This window comes from Mycteria americana, chromosome 1 (genome assembly GCF_035582795.1).
Source record: "Mycteria americana isolate JAX WOST 10 ecotype Jacksonville Zoo and Gardens chromosome 1, USCA_MyAme_1.0, whole genome shotgun sequence".
In the NCBI taxonomy this organism is placed as follows: Eukaryota; Metazoa; Chordata; class Aves; order Ciconiiformes; family Ciconiidae; genus Mycteria; species Mycteria americana.
In genome coordinates, this window is record NC_134365.1 from 204,695,891 (window position 1) to 204,715,540 (window position 19,650).

Genomic DNA, 19,650 nt, shown 5'->3' on the forward strand with positions numbered 1-19,650 from the left:
ACCGCTCCCCGCCGCTACATCCCCGCGGCGCGGCGCGGCGCAGCCGCCGTCCCGGGCCGTCCTGCCTCGCCGGGCGGGTGCGGCGCTGCCGCCGCCGCGATCTGGGTCACCCGGCGCGGCGCCCGGCGAAGGTGAGGAGGAGGAGGAGGAGGGAGGAAGGCGGGTGGCGGTGCCGCCTACCGGCGAGCGCGGGGGGAGGCTGCGGCGGGGCCCGAGCCCGCCCCGCGGGGAGGGGAAGGGGCCGGGGACCGCTGGCAGACGGCGCGCAGGGAGCCAACGCGCCCGCGGGCGCGTTGGCTCCCTGCGCGCCGTCTGCCAGCGGTCCCCGGCCCCGGATGCACCTCTCCTCCCTTTTTGACCTTCCCCTGTCCCAAAATGAAGCTGGATTTCCGAGACCTTTCCTCCCCACGCTTGCCGAGGGAAGGCGATACCTGTCTGCGCTTGAGGGGAGTCTAGCCACAGGGGTACAGTTAAGGTCCCAGCGAGCTAGGGTAGTATCCAGCGAGTCGGCACCCTGCCCCCATAGCCCGTCCCACCCACCTGTCAAGGAGATCAGCGTCCCTTCTTCCTCAGCAGTATATCCTGAAGGCTTTTGATCTTCAAAGTTTAAAATCTGCTAATCAGGATCACAGGCATGCCAGTCTATTTATATGGCTCTCCCCTCCAAGGGAATAATGACTGTTGTCTGAAGCATCCACAGAATCATTTAAAGTTGCCCAGTGCTATAACTACTGCCACTAAGCAAACAGTCCGTGTCTCTGTTCATCCTTACTGCTGCATGCATCTGTCCAGACGTTCCTTTGAAGCTGTAAGCAGGTTGTCAGGCCACTTTGGCATCCCCGCGTTGTCCAATAGTCTTGGGTTTTAGATGTCCTTTGAAAATGCTAATTAACCTCTTTTTCAAAGTGTTTTCTATGCCTAACCTGAAAATAGCTTTCTGCGTGCCTGTTAAAGGGACATGGTTTAATTTCTTCTGAATCTCCTTTTTCAGTCATTTTGAGCCCATAATCAACTGTCACTTTCAAGAAGTCTGGTGAAAACACTAGGGTCAGTAAGGTAAACACTTAATGACTAGGAAATGCTGTTCATGTCTTCCACTCAAGGCAAAGCAGACTGCTACTTCATCCTCCTCCTAGCCAGAGCTATGTAGCCTCTCTTCCACTTCTTGACATCAGCATGCCTCATGCACCTGGCTGGCAGATGCCACGATCTGCAGAGCTGCTTGAATGGCAGGGACAGGTCTCAGCAGCCTCTGCTACAGCCAAGGTCCAATGCTCAAAGGAAGCCGCTAAATGATGGGTATCAGACTGCAGCTTTACTACCTCATCTCCCATTTGCCTCATGTTTTGCACACTAAAGTAAGGTTTCAAGCTTAATTCCATGCATCACTGCAACTAGAAAACTAGTTCTTTCTCCTGTTTCCTGCATTGTGACAGTGTTTCTAATTTCTATATCCCAATGAATTCCTGCCCCTCACACACACAGATCCTTGCTCTCAGTTCCTGAGCCCGTCAGGGACTGCTCTATCGCTAGGTTGGAAGAACCACTGCAGGTCACTGCATCTCTGAACAGAGTAAACCCAGTATTGGGGAACTTTTCAGGGGCTTCAGGAGCAGAGTTCAGTTATGCTTCCCAAACTAAGTCTGGGAACAGAGCTTTGTGAGACAATTCATTCATAATTATACAAGATGCATCATGAGCATGAAAAGCCAGATCCACGCTACAGAAGTAGCCTTACCTTCCCAGATACCATACTCTTGTCCACAAATGTGGAGAAATTTAAAAAATAAGCTGGAAAGGCTCATTGACTCCAGTCCCTTACTGGTATGGCAAATTTAGGGGATCAGACCAATGGGTTTGGAGTTTCCAGATGGCCTCCTGCCCATCCTCTGGAATCAAGTAGTAGTACATAGCTATACTGTAGTCATGCAGTGCCATTTCAGACTTGACTGGATTTTTACAAGTCTCTTGTTATCAAATTGCAGTTTGATGTACCTATTCACTCAGTGTCTTGGGATGGAAGTTACCTGGATTACTACACCTCCCACATTCAGCATCCTTGTTCTCATGAAAAGTTGAGGCAAAACAGCATTTTAAAGCTAACAGGGGCCTGGATTAAAAAGCCCCCAGCTCTTTTGATTATATGCAGTTACAGAACTTTTTACTATGCTGTACTTTCCTTCTAACAGCATAATTATTCTTGATTTATGGCAAATGAAAGAAACTGTGCATCATAGCAGAAATATAGCCTGTATTTAGAAGTGGCAGTGAAAAACATATTAGAAAAAATAGATACAGGACCCCACTAGTTGAGCAATGTCACACTTTTCCTGCAATAGCTCATATGGCCTGCTGTGCGTAATAAAAACCAGCAAGGTCACCCACATGATTAATTTAGCATTGGAAAGAAGCTGACAGAAGCAGCAAAAAAACAGATAGCAACATACCTAGCTCGGATATTGGTGAAAAATCAAAAGCTCAAGTGCCTCATTATTTTGGATGGGAGCTCTTGTTGTTGCACAATTTACTGATAAAGACAAGATTGATAAAGAGTACGCATACTATGTCCTTGTGAAGAACCTAATGTGTTTTGACACCACCAAGCACTTTTCTCAAAAGACGTGCCACCCAAGCATTATTAAATGCACCATAAGGATTTATGTCTTAGTTAATGCTTTCATAGTATTATTTTGTTTTCTTTTTAACAAATAACATTTTTCATTTTGTGACAATACAGATGATAGCAGAAATACTTTAGCTACACTTGTATTCTTTTACTTAAAACAGATAAGAGAAAGAATATATTTTACCTAACAGTCCTTGTACTCCCAGAATAGTCTTAAAAGTTGTAGTAAGGAAAGATAAGGGAGGAATAAAACCAACCCCCTCCTATTTACATAATGGAACTTTCTTACCTCAGTTTTCAAAAGCTGTAATCCAGATTATCAATCTGTTTAGGTTTTACTCAGGATGAGACAAGCTACTCTCAGCATAAATTAAAACCTTCTCAGGCTGCTTTCAATCCTCCTCACCTGCCCTGGGCATCAGGGGACCCTTTTGTCAGCTGGGCATTGTCTTTAGGCTGCTAGCACTTTTCCCGAGACCTGTGGATCAGCTAAGTTTTTATTTTTTATTTCTTAGTGTTTGATCTTCTGGCTCTATTAACCCAGGCGTGATTTAAGAGATCATAATACATTAGGCAATTGGTGACAGTGCTGTGCATTTAAAAGAGAATTGCTGTAATGGAAGCATACTGCTAAGTATAATGATACTTGCGATATCAAAGGAACAATAGTAGATTAAGTACTGCAAGACCAGCTGCTGTGTTTCTTTATTACTTTGACTGAGCTGATCAAACTTTTTTGCTTGTGGGGAAAAGCTTTGCATTAAAAAGGCTATACCTTTCTCCCAGTACTCTTGCCTACTGGAACACACGATGTCTGATTTTAGTTTAAACAGCTATTTGCCCTCAGTCCATAGGAAAAAGCATCACACCTGTTGTCATTTGGAAACCCATATGTTTATATGAAACTGTATGGGATCTTGGTGTTAGACCTCTGTACGAAATGACCAAACACTGGTATGTGGTGAAGTGGAGACTTTCCAAAGCCAGTAGCAAGCAGATGACAAAAGAATGCTGTAGTTAGTGAGTCTGATGCTAACTACAGCTTTTGTCAAGATGTTCAGAGAAGAATCAAGCTCAGATTACCTTAGGTGTAGGATTTCATCAAGCAAACATCCGGCTATATCTTCTGGGAGGTGTTATATGGTCCAGGTGAACAGGACACTCAGGTAAAAGTGCAGATGGGAGGACAACATTTGTCTGAGCACAGCTTGTCACTGTTCTGCACACATGCATTTGGGGTGTAAATTACTTGCTGAAAAAAATTTCCATAAGGATCATTGCAGGGGAAGAATCTGGAGTCTCGGAGGCTGCCAGTGGGAGCAGGAATCATGTGACAGGTATGTTAACTACTGCGAGCTCTGTAGTGAAAGATATCGATAGTAAATCGATTTCCAGATGCTGGACTGTACTACATATGCAGCTGGACAGGTGCTCCCAATACAGTTCTTACTCCTATGTCAGCATAGCCAGAAACTTTTATGTATTTGCCTGGAGCTTTATAGTTTACTTCTAATAAATTAAAAAAAAAGATATAAAAGATATGGAAACAGGCCCTCTTGGGGATCCATGAGAATCTAGAAACAGAGTCCTAAACATCTGTAGATTTGCTTATGTGTAAGAATTATCGCCGTTTTGGAGCCTTTCATCTGAGGATACTCATGTGCTAGCAAGAGTTAGCATCTCTGTTTTATGTTTGATATTGCACAACATATGTATAAGCCTTTCATTTTTACTCTATATAATCATGTATATTCACACTGGGATTTACTGGGTGGGATCTGGGGTTTGTAGTTCATTCCTCCCCATTCCAAGCAGTGCTCAGGTAGTGAGCATGATCCTGAATTATGTGATGCAGTCAGGGATTCCCGTTTGGTCTCCATGTCCATTCCAATAGGTGCTGATTCCATTCCTAGGACAGCGTCCTGTGTAGTTGATGGGTGTATGGGGACTTCCCTGCAGATATCCTCCTCCCCAAAATGCATTCCTACAATTAAGCTGCAGAACACTATAGAAGTGTGTTATAAAGAACCATCCTGCTGTGGTGAAGAGAAGGATGGGGTGACAAAATATATTTCCAATCTCTAACTTCTATAATTTTGTTTGCTTAAGAAATCTGGTTCCCCAAATTAAAAACTATTTTCTTGCTATGTCTGAGTACCTATTTCAAGTATCACAATGATTTCATAATCTTTGCAATGCTTAAAATCTGTGTCAACACTCTACTTTGAGATATTGAATGGCTGGCAATTCTTTCTGCCTAGCTCAGGACAAGTGTCAAATACAGAATTGTCCTGAGATGGTATATTACATGGCTCTAGTGCACTGATATTATAGCAACTAAAGCAGTCTGCACTCAACCTTTATGATCATTTCTTAAAACTCTCCCCTAGTTATTTTGTTCATTTACAGTGCCTCACTTCGTTTCACTCGTACTCTTTTGACTGAAGGTGCCGTAAAGTTTAACACGGGAAACAGTAACAAAAGCATGTAGATGATGATAACATGAGAGATGAAGTGTGTCAGGCTTACTCATATAGAGAGATGACAGCTAAGTGAAGCAGCCAGTATGCTCATTTAGTTACCCGTCTCTTGAAGCAAAGAATTTTACCAGAAAGGACTTCATCTATGTATGAATTAAGAGCATTTAATGTTATAATGTTTTAATTTAAATCATTCTGTTTGATATTTCTATATAGAAAGAGTAAAATAAAGTGATGTAGACATAAATTTCAAATACTATATGCTAACAATGCCTGCTTTTTTATCTTAATAAAAGTGAACAAATTTGAACATGCTGATTAACATCAGACTGTGTCCTAATCTTCTTCACTAAGATGTGTGCCAACCATATTACATCTGTGTGAAAAAGAAAGATTTGCATTTGTAATAGAGAATTTCTTTGAAACCAATTTTGAACAAGGGGAAAAAAAAGTGATGTGATCATTTTTTATCTATTCATTTATCCTCTGCCATTAGTCAGATCCATACTCTGAATGCATATGCTACGTTTCATTGAAGGATTACAAACTGTTACACAAACAATGATTCATGAAAATTCACAACCCTTGGCGAGTTGGGTAAATATTTATGTAAATGTCATACAGATTGGCAAACTGAGTCACAGAGAAGTGGTGTTTGTAAAAGAATTTCCACTAAAGTTTAGATGCACCTTTTTTTTGGCCTATTCAGTTGAAAAACTTTTAACTTCTGTTTTTCAGATGTGTTGAGTATGCGTACAGATCCAGAGAAGTCAATGAAAACTGGATTACAAGAGCAGCAAGTGGGATGACCCAAGAAACTGACCATGATTTCATGTAGGAAATTTTAACTTGTAGTTGCACAGCTATTCTTCTTCCAAAGAAGGTGAATCTATTGCATGAGCAACAGCTAATGAGACCTCCTGAGATGATGCCTGAAACAGGCTGAAAGGATAGAGTCCCAGTCTAAGGAATACATTGCAATATTTGCTCCAGTCTCTCTGGAAGCACCAAGGATCTAACTTATGATGGAAATGTAATATTTGGTTCTCTGTATGTAAATGATACTATGCCTTTAAAAATTAACTTTGCAGATTGTGTCTGGACTGCAAGCACTGTATCCTTAAAAATGTATTGATTGATGAAGTAGACAAATTCACTGCCTGATATTCCAGGATTGTCCTTCTGATACATTTATGTCCTGAAGGATAACTGTGAGAAATCATGGTTTCCAAGGATATGCAGGAAAGCAGACGGCCTGCCTAGTGTAGATATCAGGGAGGATCCCTGTGTTGTAGGGTCGCATTGCTTTCTGAATGCCTACCAAATCCTAATTGCTTGTGACAGAACTGGGTTTTGCCAGGTTAGTGTAAGATTTTGACTGTAGGGCCAGAAGAGAATAATATAATACAATCAGTAATTCAAAAAAACAATATTTCCTGCCTCATCATGGAAAACAGGCATAAAGAGCAAGAAGAGAATGTTAAAGCATGTGTAGGCTTTGAAGAAGAGATGATAATTTTCAGCCTTTGTGCCAGAGGAAACAGAAATATTTTGTCTGAATCTTTCTAACAACCTTGCTTTCAAGGCTAAACTAAAGCATGTGTTGATGGGTTCAGTAATTTGGAGGGAAATCAATATTTTGTATGGTTCTTTCAGTACTTCATATGACTTTTCTGACACCCTGGAAGTGTACTAGACTGGCACAAGAAGATCTTCCCTAGACTTTGGCTGAATTGCAGAGAAAGAGTCACCTGGGCAGTGAAAGCAGCAGTTCCTGTTCAGCAGAGAACCAACAGAGGATTCACGAATTTTTTTGAGAAGTGTTTCCAGGAGTGATTTATGGATTTAATCATCCCCAAGCCTCTGGTAGACAGTCCATGGACCTATCATGTGGTATTGTAGTTTTATAGTGTTTTCAGGTAAAAGTGTGATGCTAAAGGTGCATAGTGCCTGATGAGAAGCTGACAGTGGCCCATCGCTCCAAACTGCAGGAGGCCCCCTCTTCTAGAGAGTGGAAATATCAGTAGTATTCTTACAGCAGAGAAGGCACAGCCTTGGAAAGATTTAAAGTCCTAAGTCTCAAGACTGCTTATGGCCAGAGAAAATTTACCAAATTAAAACTGAGGGCAAAATGATTGCCTGCAATGTATGATTTGCTTAGTATTGGTGCATGTGGGACTTGGAAGGCTGGGGACCATTCACTGAGAGGTTTTATGTGAGCAGAAAAAGCTGGCAGGAGACAGCATATCGGGAACTGCATTGGGAGCTTTTAGTTGATCTTCATGGATATTATGCTTTCCAGTAATTATGCCTAGGGAATTTACATCTCTTAGATTCTTCCTTAATCAAATGAGGAAATTCTCTGTTTGTTGACATCTGTGTGCACATGTTGTAGGAACTTTGCATGAGCTGGAGCTTTGGAGATGCAGTACCGATAATGAAAGGTCTTCAGATGTGTGGCGTGCACATCATAACTACAGTAATTTCTGTCTTGTGCCTGAAAGTTCACAGGAATTTTCTGAGGACTCTCCAGGAAGGGATCAAAGAATTTCTGTTTATTGAAGGCTACAGAATTGTGGTCCCAGTTCTAGTGAGATATTAATGGTGATCCAACGATGTAGGCACACCTTTGCACCTTCTGATAACACGTGCTTATATTGCATTAATGCAATCTCATGGCATAGCAGAAGTGCTCAATTTAGCTAACCTCTGGCCAATCCTAAACATTCACTGACCAGTTTGGTTCTCTGGATGACAAGATCTGTAGCTGTCCCACACAGAACTGAAATCTGCCTGCTCAGAAAAAGTTGTGGTGTTGTGCCAAAGAAACCTGCTTCACAAGAGGATGGTATCTTGTAACGATGGAAGTGAACCTGCCAATAATCATGCATTTGTGCCACAAAACCAGTATTGCCAAATCTTACATTTTATCATGAGATTTATGCTATTTAATATATTTCTTAAAGTTCCAGTACTCTGAGTCTAGAGATTTCAGGAAAATTTCAGCTTTTATTAAAGGAAAGCAAAAAAGAAGTACTCCAAAGTCTTATGTTTGTGGAAAAAAGCTTGGAGGTATGAAGAGACTGTAGCCTAAAGCTTAGAAATCAGAAAGCATACTGATATTACTTGACATTTTAAGTCTCTTGAGAATAAAATATTTTTGTTTGCTAGTATTTGAAAATAAGGATAAAACCTGCCTTCACTGTAATAACTGGCACAACTCCCATTGATTTTACCAGGGCCTAGATTCCTCATGTCTCTTTTTGGTCTTATGCAATTGCTAAGAAATTCTTAAAGTTGTTTTTTGGCTGGTTTTCTTTTTTAGAAATAAATATGAAATCTAGCATTGAACAGCACAAATGCAGAATCAAAATGACATGCAGCACAGAGCCAGCCTTGCTATCATCCTAAAAAATATAAGCCTTTGGCATTGCAGGGGTTTGTTATGGAGAATTTTACTACTGCAAGCAGCAGCGGTAGCACATTTTGAATTTAGGTCAACAGATATTTGTCAAAGTCCTTAACTATTACATGAATGCTTTCCTAAAACAATTCATCTTGTGTCTCATCATTTACTATAGTACTCCTCTACAGTACTAGTCATGGGTGGTTTTGAGCCGGATTTTATGCTAAGAGGTTTCTTCTTATTTCTGTAACAAACTGCTATCCTGAAACATATCCTATTTGTCATGATTCTTAAACCGCAGCTTCTTAAATCAAGAGATTTGATACAGCAAATCCTACTATCTTCCTGTAATTTTCTTTTAATTGGGTTTGAAAGTGATGGAAATCCAGTGTGATCACATTAGGCTAAAGCACAGCTTGGCTTGCATTGGTATACAAAGGAGTAAGATTGTCTTTCCATGTACGAACCAGTAACCTCTAGTTTGTTGAAGGAAATAGAATTGTTCACTTACTATCATACGAAGTGGATGGGGAATTAGAAGGAATAGACAAATGCCTTGACTCTCCCTGGGAATGTGGCAAAGATAAAATAGCTAACAGCATAGTGAGTATTGTAATTTCCTCCTGGGAAAAGTCAGCAGCATTTTATTTCTCACCCATGAGTAAATGGGAGGATGACATTCTGCTTTAGAAGACATGTTTCCTGGCTATCAATTTAAAAAAAAAAAAAGAGCCAGAGCCAAAATTTTCTCATATAAACATCTTTTTTTTTGCTTAAGAAAACTATGAAAACTTAGTTTCAAACTAGAATATTTGCTGAATTTTAAAACCAGAATACTATCATTATAAAAATTGGATTTTTTTTTAAAATATTGAGATTTCTCCCAAAGCACTTTTAATCAGAGATTATATTAACAACAAATGTAGATATATTTGAATCCTCACTTCTGCGAACTATTTTGTGGGTTAGTCAGTGACAATGTTGTTAACTATATGGAGATGTATTTTTATTTGTGGTCAATAAGCACTGTGGTATCTATAGGAGGAGTCTGTACCTGTGTTATCTAGCGTGAGAAGGGACTGCACAGTGCTTCAGGGCTTAAATTATAAAGGGAATAACAGTTCTGGTTTGACCAAAATAAGCTTGTATTAAAAACCCCATAACCAGCCTTTAACTATTTTCCTTTTAATTGGTGAATTTTCCTATGTAAGAATGTTGTTTATAGAAGTAAAATCTTTATGCATTTACAAAGGAAATGTTATTGCAATATGCATCACATTCTTGACCAATGCTAAACATACAGAGATATTTCAAGAAAAAAAATACACAGTGAGTCTGTTCTCCCCCAGAAAGCAATTTTCAAAATAATAAAGCAGAATAAACCCAAACGATGACTGGCAAACACAGGGTCAGGCAGCTGCCAGACCTTGTAGTTTGTGCTCTGAGAGGTAATGTTCCACTAAGCCCAAGTTCTACTTCTCACCTACTAACAATGCATCCCAGTAGGATAAACCACACATGGACAGCCAAGTAGAAGAATGGAGAGCCCACATAATCAGGGCTTTGAACTGGAACATGGGCACTTAACAGAAACAACCTTTGGGCAGGTATTTTCCACTTGTCAGAACAGATTGGTAATGAATTATAAACTGATTTCATTAGGATCATCCTTTCAGTAGCTTTCAGGTTTGGTGGTTTTCAGGGCTGAGGGCCTCAGAGAATATTTTGATAGAGACAGCAGCTGTTGAGGTTGCCTGGTTGTTCTTTCCCTCCATTCATTCTGGCTTACAAACAGACCAGATGATGTTAATGCTTAATGCTTGCAAAGGTTAACAAGCTCCCTGCTATACTCTTACTAGGTAGGTAGTTAATATTCACACTGTACATACAAAAAAACTTAAGCAAAAGATTTGTGCTATCACAATACCTTGCTACCCACTGTGTAGGTCAAAGGTGGAGAGTGATGTAATGCCACAGATTGTGGTGGAAGGACAGAAGCTGGACCACCTTTCTGACTACCTTCACAGCCTGGTGGATGTGCCCTATCAGCCTCACATACTTAGTGTCCTTGTACCTCCTGCACATGCAATAGTTGCGTCCCTGGCGCAGGGCATGGTATATGCTCCAAAGGAAAGAGAAAGATATTTTTTTTTTCTGGGCAAGCACAGCCCTACCTAACAGCATGGGTAGACTCTTCCAGAGCATGGATCTGGGACAAAGCTGAGGAGCTGGCTTCTGACTAGAGGTTTTCAGGCTCATCAGTCACCTTACATACCACCCATCTGGGAATCCCACACCTAATTGATCTTGAGGAAGGTTAAATACCCACAGGAGGTTGAGGGAGGAAAAGAAAAATCAGCTTGGTATTTAAATAGAGAGAGAAAAAAAAAGACAGTTTTTAGGTAATAAGCTACAGTGAGAAGTAGAATATTTGTCAGGTAAAGACAGAAAAAGTAGGTAATGCTGAACTTCAGTATTTTGGATAAAGAAGGGGGAAAGCACTGTGTTGATCTAGGGGCATAGCATGAAGCTTGGTTAGTCTACAATGGCAGAGAAAAAGGAAGGCGAGAGAAAACTTACTCTATCTCTGATTTAAGGGATCACTTTCTTGTGCAGGGAGGCAGCAAGCTGCACAGGTGCTTCCTTCCAGCGAGGCACAGGTTACTCAATAGCACAGGTTTATTAAACAGCCTTAGTGGGAGTGCTAGCGAGCTGAAGAGTGACGTGAGGAAATATATACATACAACCAGAGGGTTGGTCTTCACGCGGCCTTGGCTGCATTGGCATGGTTTTGTCTTCCTCTGTCCCTAGCATGGGATGTGCTAAAGGTAATGTGATCAGTGCTGCTGTGATGGTGGCCTGTCTAGGTGATGGTCTCTTTGGGTGAGCACCTCAGCCTGGGGGAAGCTGTCTCTAATCTGCTGTGTGGATGTGCCTGTTTTGGGATCCCCTGTGGAAGAGGAGGCTCTGCCCTGAATTGCCCTCAGTGAAGGAGCAGAGCCAGGCGTGGGGCTGAGGTGGGGGTTCAAACATCACTTTACTTCTGTTGTGGACTTGGAAGAAGACTTTATCGATGGGAAGGAGGATGACAAGGAGCAGGCTCTACTTGGGAGAGAAAAAGGTAGCAAGGGCAGGGCCTGCAGGCAAGCGAAGCCGGGTGGCATTTGGGTGAGCAGAAATGAGGATATGGAACAGCTGCAATACGCGTGTGTCCAAGGCGGGAGGCTGAAGAAGGCCACTTAACCCTCCTCCCCCTCGTTACACTCCCAGGTTTCCCTCAGCGTTGTGAGCACAGGCTCCGCACACGGACATGCTTCCTCCGAGGAACCGCCTGACCGCTGCCTCAGGACCCTCGCCGGCGCTCAGGAAAACCTGGCGCAGCACACCGCTTCCTGTCGGAGAGTGTTTGCTTCCTTCCCCCCTCGATAACGTAGCAGGTGTTTTACCTCGGAAAAGACTCCCACGGGACCTGCCGCCCGGGAGGCAGCGAGGACCCACCCGCCCGGGGCGGACCGGGGGCGGGGCGCCGCCATGACGGAGCGGCGGAGGCGGTGGCGGGCTGCCTGCCTTGCCCCAACATGGCCGCCTCCAGCCAGGTAACGTGCTGCGTCGGCCGGGCCCGGGGCTGCAGCGCCCGCACCGCCCGGCTCCCGGGTGAGGGAGGGGGAGCAGGCGGGGCACCGCGGAGGTGTCGGGAGCGCGGGCGGCCCCTGCCGCGGGCTTCCCTCCCCACCGCGCCGCCGTGTGCCGGGGAGCCGGGCCTGCGGCGGCCTGGCTCTGGCCCTGTCCTTGTCAGGGCGAGGTGGTGTGAAGGGGAGGCAAGGCCAAGTCAACCCCTGTGTCTGCCTCGCAGCTTTTACACCACCACGACCAACCCTCTCCCCCCGGTTTATTCAGGGCAGAACAGCATGCGCACATACTTCTTGTTATTCCTATTATCATTATTTTTAACGAGTGTCCAGAGCGCATGAATTTGAGGGCTGTCGGTGCGAGGTTTAAGTGCTGGCTGTCACTGGCAGAGATGCAGCGGGGATAACCGCAGGAAGATACCGGCGCTTTCAGGCGTATTTGGCCAGTGCTGGAACTCTTAAATCTCCGCACAACAGCTCCTGAATTTTAATTTTTTCCACGAGTTTTGATGTCTGTGTGCATGCAGTGTCTGCATGCATTTGTGTTTACGTGTCTGCGGCACAAACCCAAGCCAAAACTGAATAATGAACTGCCAAACTTTATAACTGAGCGTGGTGCTCCCTCTGCTGACAGCTGCCGTTTAGCTCCACTTCAGTAACGATGCACTTTAATTTTCAGAAGTGGCTTCTACAGCAAATGAGGTTCCCCCATTACATTAAAACTTTACATTAACCTTTGTAGTAATTTCAGGCTAGTTGTGTGATGAGCTAGCATTGCAAGGGGGCACTGTTTCAGTGTATTTTCAGGAGCTACTTTTTCTTAATACTCATGAAAGGAGCTGATAACAGTAATTGGATAATCCACTCCTGCATGCTTTTTCTTCTATAGTCACATTGGCTTTTGTAAAGGGGGTGTGAGGTGCTACCAAATAAAATTTTCCAGTTCTGTACAGTTGACTGTGATTCTTTAACTTGAAAATCAAGGCAGACTGTTGCTTTCTGTGCCTGCAGAATTGAGCCTCAGGTAATGATGCAACAGACAAAGCAGAGAGTTTAGGCCTGGTTCAGACAGAGACCAAGGGAAGGTTCTGTTGTCTCAGCAAAGCAGGTAATGCTGTTTGAGATGCCTTCAGTGGCTGGAGGCATCTGCATCACCTTGGCAAGCATGACACAGCGTGTGGGGAAAGTCTTCAGCTTCTTGAGCAGCAGGTGAAAGGCCAGGCAGTGTGGGGTAGGGCACCTCTGCTAGTTTTAAATGCTGTTGTTCAGGCAGCTGAGTCACACCTTGTCTGTCCCTTGTTCTGTTGTTTAGCTCAGAGGTTATGAAAGGATGGAACATAGTCTTTCAACTTCAGTTTCTGTGCTAGTTTGTCAAATATTCTATGCCATGACTTCTTGTCTGTTGCCTGGAGAATGTGGGATTTTGTGAGGACCTGACTAAACTGAGAGCTGCTGTTTCCCTGAGCCCTGAGATCAGATGGAGTCTTTGGTAGGTGGGAGAGGCCTGAGCCTTTCAGTTCGATATCCATTTCTTCTGGCTGGGTCTGTTCTGCTGAGGCTGCATGACAGTGGTCTGACTGGTATGGGTGATGTACATAGCCTCCCTGCTTTTCCTTCTGAACCAGATTCACATGGTTCCAAAGAGTAAACCCATCCCATACTTTTATTCTCTTTCTGTAATCCCACCTCACCAAATCAAATATGTTTCTCCTATACTTTCCTGTGAAGTAGTTTGAGACTGCTTGTTCCCCTCCCCAGAAGATAAAAACCTGCACATGGGCAGTCTGTAAAGCTATTGGCCTCTATTCATCTGTGTATGGCAAATAAAGTTGGGCAGGCCAAGCCTTTTGGACCAAATCTGTTAATTGGACAGCTCGGTCATGGTAAGCTTGCTGAACAAGCCTGCAAATCAGATGAATCCTGGTAAGGGTAACCCATTGGATGCACTTAGGGGAATGTACTTGATGTAAACTTTTCATGCCTCTTTTCATACTTTTTTTTTTCTCTTGTTCTGCTCTGGAGAGACTGTAGAGAGAAGGAAATTAACTGCAACTACTATGTGAAAACAGGAGGGGCAGGCAGGTTAAAAACTGCAAATAGATGTAGTGATATTGTGAATAAAGGAGTGAAGAAGAAGAGACAAACGGGAAGATGAAATCCAGCATCATAGCAGTCTTTATAAAAAGCTTTATTTTTAGGAGGGATCTTCTTAACAAAAGAGAGTTTAATAACAAAACTTCGGAGATGAGGAAAACCATACTTTGCAGACTCAGTTTTGTCAGCCCCAAATAATTCATAAAATCTGGAATTATTGAAAGTCCTATTACTATCTTAGAGCTGACATAGGAGATGGGGAGGCTATCTCTCTAGAGCAGACTGAAGTATGTAATTTTTCAAGCAGGACACTTACTATGTGTTGTTACTTCTGCTTCCCAGATCACCAGCATGGAAGTTAAAACCAGCGAAAATCATTTGAAAGTCCATAAAATGAAGAAGAAGGTATTGAGGAAACAGGTCAGAGCTCAGCATACATTGATGAGACATGAGGGCATTGAGTGCATCTCCTATGCCACACAGGTGACTGGCAGTTCTGATTTTGTTTGTAGTGTGAAAATGCTGCATATCTGTGTTCTGTTCTCACATATGCTTTGTCTAAAATGCAGTTCTCCTCCAAAATGCACTTCCTGAGATTGAGGGTTTTCTGTGCCTCTTTGATTTCAAAGCAGAACTGTACTTCAGCAGTTTAGTGTCTGTGGAGAGACTTTGATGGCCTTTGGATAAGTTGGGGTTTTTTTTGTGTGTTTTTTTTTTTTGTTGTTGGTTGGTTTTTGGTTGTGTGTGTGGTGGTTTTTTGGTTTGGTTTTTTTTTTTTTGTTTTTTTTTTTAACCTGAAACAGTAGTTCCTTGGTTTGGGGAGGAGGAGAAAGCATGGGAAATGTTACCTTGTTGAAGTAGATAAACTTTTCTTTTCTTTCTCTGTGTGTGATTGCTTTTCTTCTCTGGCTTTTAGCTTTTGTATCATTCTTTCCTCTATACTTTATCAAGTATGATTTGTCTCATTTAAACTCCCTGTTAAAAACATGTCTATCTTAGAAATCTTTTCCACTTTGTTTTCTTCACCTAAATTGATCTAGGCTGTGGTTCTGTGGGAGTTGAACTGATTGAGTTGCAGCTGTTGAAAAGGGGATAACTTTCTCTTCTCTTGCACAATAGGGGACAAGATAGGAGGGAATTCTGCTTGCTTATGATGCTCCATGAACTTTACCATAAGCCACTTTATTCCCTAGCCTAACAGAAAACTACTCGGCTTTTTGATCTGTAGTTTTCTGCCACAATAGAGTTACAGCAGATCAGAGGGTGACCTCACAGATACTGGTGTAGCAAAAACTAAGTGACAGGAACTTGCAGACAGAAAGGGAATAATTTAGAGACAGAGTTTAGAGTTCACTCCGTCAGTTGTGGGGAGATGCTAATAGCTTGAAACACTGTAGAACAGTATGATTTACTCTAGCCTTGTTCATCTTGATCCTGCCAGTTCTTTCCATTCAAATATGGAAACATCAGTTAAAGCTTTATCCTCTTTTGTAACAAAATTTGGCTTAGTCTTCACTCAGATTTCACACCACATAAGCATATGCTAAAATGACCCAGTAGTCTTCTGTATATCATAAGCTTTTTGGAGCAGGGCCTGTGTTTTCCTAGTGTTGCTTGGCAATGGGTCCGTAATCCAGGATTTGTTCCCCTTAACACTGCCCCAGATAGCAAATTATTCATCTAATCTATCCAAAGAGTAATTTTTGGGTCCAACAAGATGCTCATTGATGACAGAATATTTGAATAAGTGATGTACAAAACAAAATCATAGTGCTAGTGATAAACTTGTGTCAAGAATACAGAAAATGCTTTCAGGCTTTGTGCAAGAGTCTGATTATATTGAAATTGCTCAGTCAGGAGAACGTGATCAGTTGCTGTACATGCTACTGTTGTGTAGTGACGGTCTTCGTAGATGAAGTGCCTACAGCCAGTGAAAGCAGTGGTTTGAGTCTCTGCATTTCCTCTACACGTGGCCCTTCCCCTCATTGTGGTGAATGGAGTTAAATCCAGTTGGCAGCTGGTCACAAGCGGTGTTCCCCATGGCTCAGTATTGGGGCCAGTTCTGTTTAATATCTTTATCAGTGATCTGGATGAAGGGATTGAGTGCACCCTCAGTAAGTTTGCAGATGACACCAACTCGTGTGGGAGTGTTGATCTGCTTGAAGAAGGCTGTACAGAGGGATCCGGATAGGCTGGGTTGATGGGCCAAGGCCAATAGTATGAGATTCAACAAGGCTAAGTGTCGGGTCCTGCACTTGGGCCACAACAACCCCATGGAACGCTACAGGCCTGGGGAAGAGTGGCTGGAAAGCCACCTGGTGGAAAAGGACCTGGGGGTGTTGGTTGACAGCTGCCTGAATATGAGCCAGCAGTGTGCGCAGATGGCCAAGAAAGCCAATGGCATCCTGGCTTGTATCAGAAATAGCGTGGCCAGCAGGACGAGGGAAGTGATTGTCCCCCTGTACTCGGCACTGGTGAGGCCGCACCTCAAATCCTGTGTTCAGTTTTGGGCCCCCCACTACAAGAGAGACATTGAGGTGCTGGAGCGTGTCCAGAGAAGGGCAACGAAGCTGGTGAAGGGTCTAGAGCACAAGTCTTGTGAGGAGTGGCTGAGGGAGCTGGGGTTGTTTAGCCTGGAGAAGCGGAGGCTGAGGGGAGACCTTCTTGCTCTCTACAACTACCTGAAAGGAGGTTGTAGAGAGGTGGGGGTCGGTCTCTTCTCCCAAGTAACAAGTGATAGGACGAGAGGAAATGGCCTCAAGTTGCGCCAGGGGAGGTTTAGATTGGATATTAGGAAAAATTTCTTCCCCGAAAGGGTTATCAAGCATTGGAACAGGCTGCCCAGGGAAGTGGTGGAGTCACCATCCCTGGAGGTATTTAAAAGATGTGTAGATGTGGTGCTTAGGGACATGGTTTAGCGGTGGACTTGGCAGTGTTAGGTTCATGGTTGGACTTGATGATCTTAAAGGTCTCTTCCAACCTAAAAGATTCTGTGATTGTATGATTAATAACAGTCTAGAAAATAACATTAATAATGTGGTCACCTTTGAAAAACATGATCAGTAACGGACAGCCTGATGCAGTGCTAAGAACAAGCGTTAACAGATCCATCACAATAGGCATAATCACAGCAGTACCTTGGGCGTGCTCACTATATAAATTTTTTTAAAATAATCCTTCTCTTCAGTTTTAAACCTAATTTTCTGTCTTTTAGAGAAGTGAAATGCTATCATTTGAAACAATTGAACACTTTACCAGCTGCCTTCAGAAAAGGTCATAGAACATTTATAGACTTTAAGGAAAAGATTGTCTGAAAGCTTTCTGGAAAGGTGTTACATGGAGTCAATTTGAATAAATTGTTGCTAGCTGTTTGGAGTCACTGGAGCTCCATCAAAACTTCAAGACTGCCTCCTCATTTGGCCTTAAAAAGGGACTTAAATGTCTTTCAGCCACCATGATTAGTTTGAACATCCAGTTATGGCATATAGCTGTTTAGATGTCAAAAGAACTTGTTCATTTATTTTGAAAAGGCCTATGTATTTTCAAAGGTTATTTCTTGAAAAATAGTCCTTTGAAAAGTGCTGTTTTGTTGTTTCTTCTAACGTTTGGCAAACCAGGAACAGTCCTCTCAAACTGCATACTCCTTGATCATTTTGGACATAAATCACTATGAAAGTGTAGAATTAAGCAATTGGGCATTGTGCATGAAGTAATCTGTGTTAACTAAGAATGGGACATAAATCCCTTTTGTTTATAAAAATAAGAGGGAGAATTTTCAGATAAGAGTGCTGGAGCAGAACTAGATGCTCTGTTTCTAGAGGCTGCTGGGTTTTTTTGGTGAACCTGATGTATTGGGGACATGAGGTAGGACTGGGAATATCAATCTCTCTGTGCTTGGAGAGGCTCCTTAGCAAAGATGAGAAAACCTTTCTTAAAAGGAATCACAGTCTTCAAAGGTTTTTCTGTTTGTTTTTGTTAGTGGTAGCAGGTCTCTGGAAAATTTCCATTTTGGAAACCTCCAAAATTATGCATGCCAGTGTCACCGTTTGCCTGCAGTACACTTGACACACACATGCCAGTTCAAAGCTTAAGTGCTCTTGTAATAGTAACTACACACATTAATGGAGGAGGTATCTCTGGTAGAGATTGCAGGCTTTTCTGCCAGAATATGTGCTGGGCAAACAAAGGTTGCCTTAGCCTCATATGCCAAGCTCATAGAAATGTAAATATCTTGTATAGAATACATAAAAGAGTACTCATAGACTTACTTAATTTTTCTTTATAGAGCTGCTCTCTTGGTAGGGTGTTAGTTTTAAATGAACCAACAGTAATCACTAATTCTCTATTTTTTTAATTCCTCTTCAATTAGAGCCTGGTTATTGCCAATGCTGGTCTTGGTAATGGGATGAGTAGACACCAACTGCTCAGGATAGTAGAAGAGCACGGATTGGTGGAAACACTCTTAATGCCACCGAATAAACCATATTCATTTGTGAAATATGGGACAACAGAAGAAGCCAAAAAAGCCTTTGATGCCCTTAATGGAAAAGAAGTAACACTGGAAGACTTTGGCCAAAACATTGTTCTGTATACTAATTTTGTAGAAAAAGGTATAATTTTTCTGCTTTCCTATATATCCAGCTTCCTGCACACTGCTTTCCTTTGCTTTTACTTCCTAGGTTGTAAATATAGATAAAAGCACACTAGTCTTTGTAAGAAACAGAGAATGAAAGCCAGAATCTAAGATTCAGGACATAAAATAATCTTTGGTCCTTGTATTTCATGATAGGATACTCAAATTTGAACTCCTTTACTTGGAGGCAAAAGGAAAAAGGATTTAGGTAGTTTCCAGACCATTCAGTACTGCACATGAAGGTTTTGTGATTAAGGAGCTAAACTGGGACCCAGGAAATCTCTGGACAGTTCATTGGATTTCTTGTGTGACCTTAGTCTTGTGATCTCTATCTCAACTCCAAGAAGGGAAATAGGCACAATAAGATTTCTGGCTTTTTTCTCCCCTTCTCTCCAGGCTTTTTTTATGGCTAAGCTATAGCTAAGCTAATAGCTATAAGCTATTTAGTACAAGAACTGTTGCTCTTTCTGTGAACTTTTGTAGTGTCTAATGAAAAGGGTTCCTGGTGTTGGTCTGTACATCTTGCCAGCGAATAGCTTTTTAAGCTATTAGGATAGCAAACTGAATGTCCTTACATCACCAACATTTTGTGTTCACCTAGCTATTGCATTATACTCCTCCATATTTGATTACAGACTGCTTCTCTGGACAGACTAATCTGGTGATTTGGTAAATCACCAAAGTTCTAGAAAATTAAAGTGAAATGCAGGTAGAAACCTGAAGTGATTGGGAAATTCTTTTTACCATTATTTTGACAGGAAAATCACAAGTGATTTTGTGTT

At 42.4% G+C, this 19,650-nt stretch overlaps 2 protein-coding genes and 1 long non-coding RNA gene across 6 annotated transcripts in view; 2 read left to right on the top strand and 1 right to left on the bottom strand.

The window, feature by feature from the left end:
- Window positions 1-138, bottom strand: part of ELMOD1 (ELMO domain containing 1) — a 50,674-nt gene extending 50,536 nt beyond the window's left edge. For all 4 annotated transcript variants that reach the window (XM_075490996.1, XM_075490992.1, XM_075490995.1 and 1 more), the window contains exon 1: window positions 3-138. The gene's annotated coding sequence lies outside the window, so the exon portion shown is untranslated. The remainder of the gene's footprint in view (window positions 1-2) is intronic.
- On the top strand, window positions 1-6,957 carry LOC142404334 (uncharacterized). Its single transcript, XR_012773821.1, has 3 exons — window positions 1-131; window positions 5,845-5,989; window positions 6,763-6,957. It is a non-coding gene; the product is annotated as an uncharacterized LOC142404334 (long non-coding RNA).
- A 5,091-nt stretch (window positions 6,958-12,048) lies between these two features.
- The window catches only part of ALKBH8 (alkB homolog 8, tRNA methyltransferase), a 51,859-nt gene continuing 44,257 nt past the window's right edge, over window positions 12,049-19,650 (top strand). Inside the window, exons 1-3 of the mRNA XM_075490998.1 lie at window positions 12,049-12,108; window positions 14,578-14,718; window positions 18,605-18,845. Of these exons, the coding sequence (XP_075347113.1) occupies window positions 12,091-12,108; window positions 14,578-14,718; window positions 18,605-18,845 (400 nt within the window). The 5' untranslated portion in view covers window positions 12,049-12,090. The remainder of the gene's footprint in view (window positions 12,109-14,577; window positions 14,719-18,604; window positions 18,846-19,650) is intronic.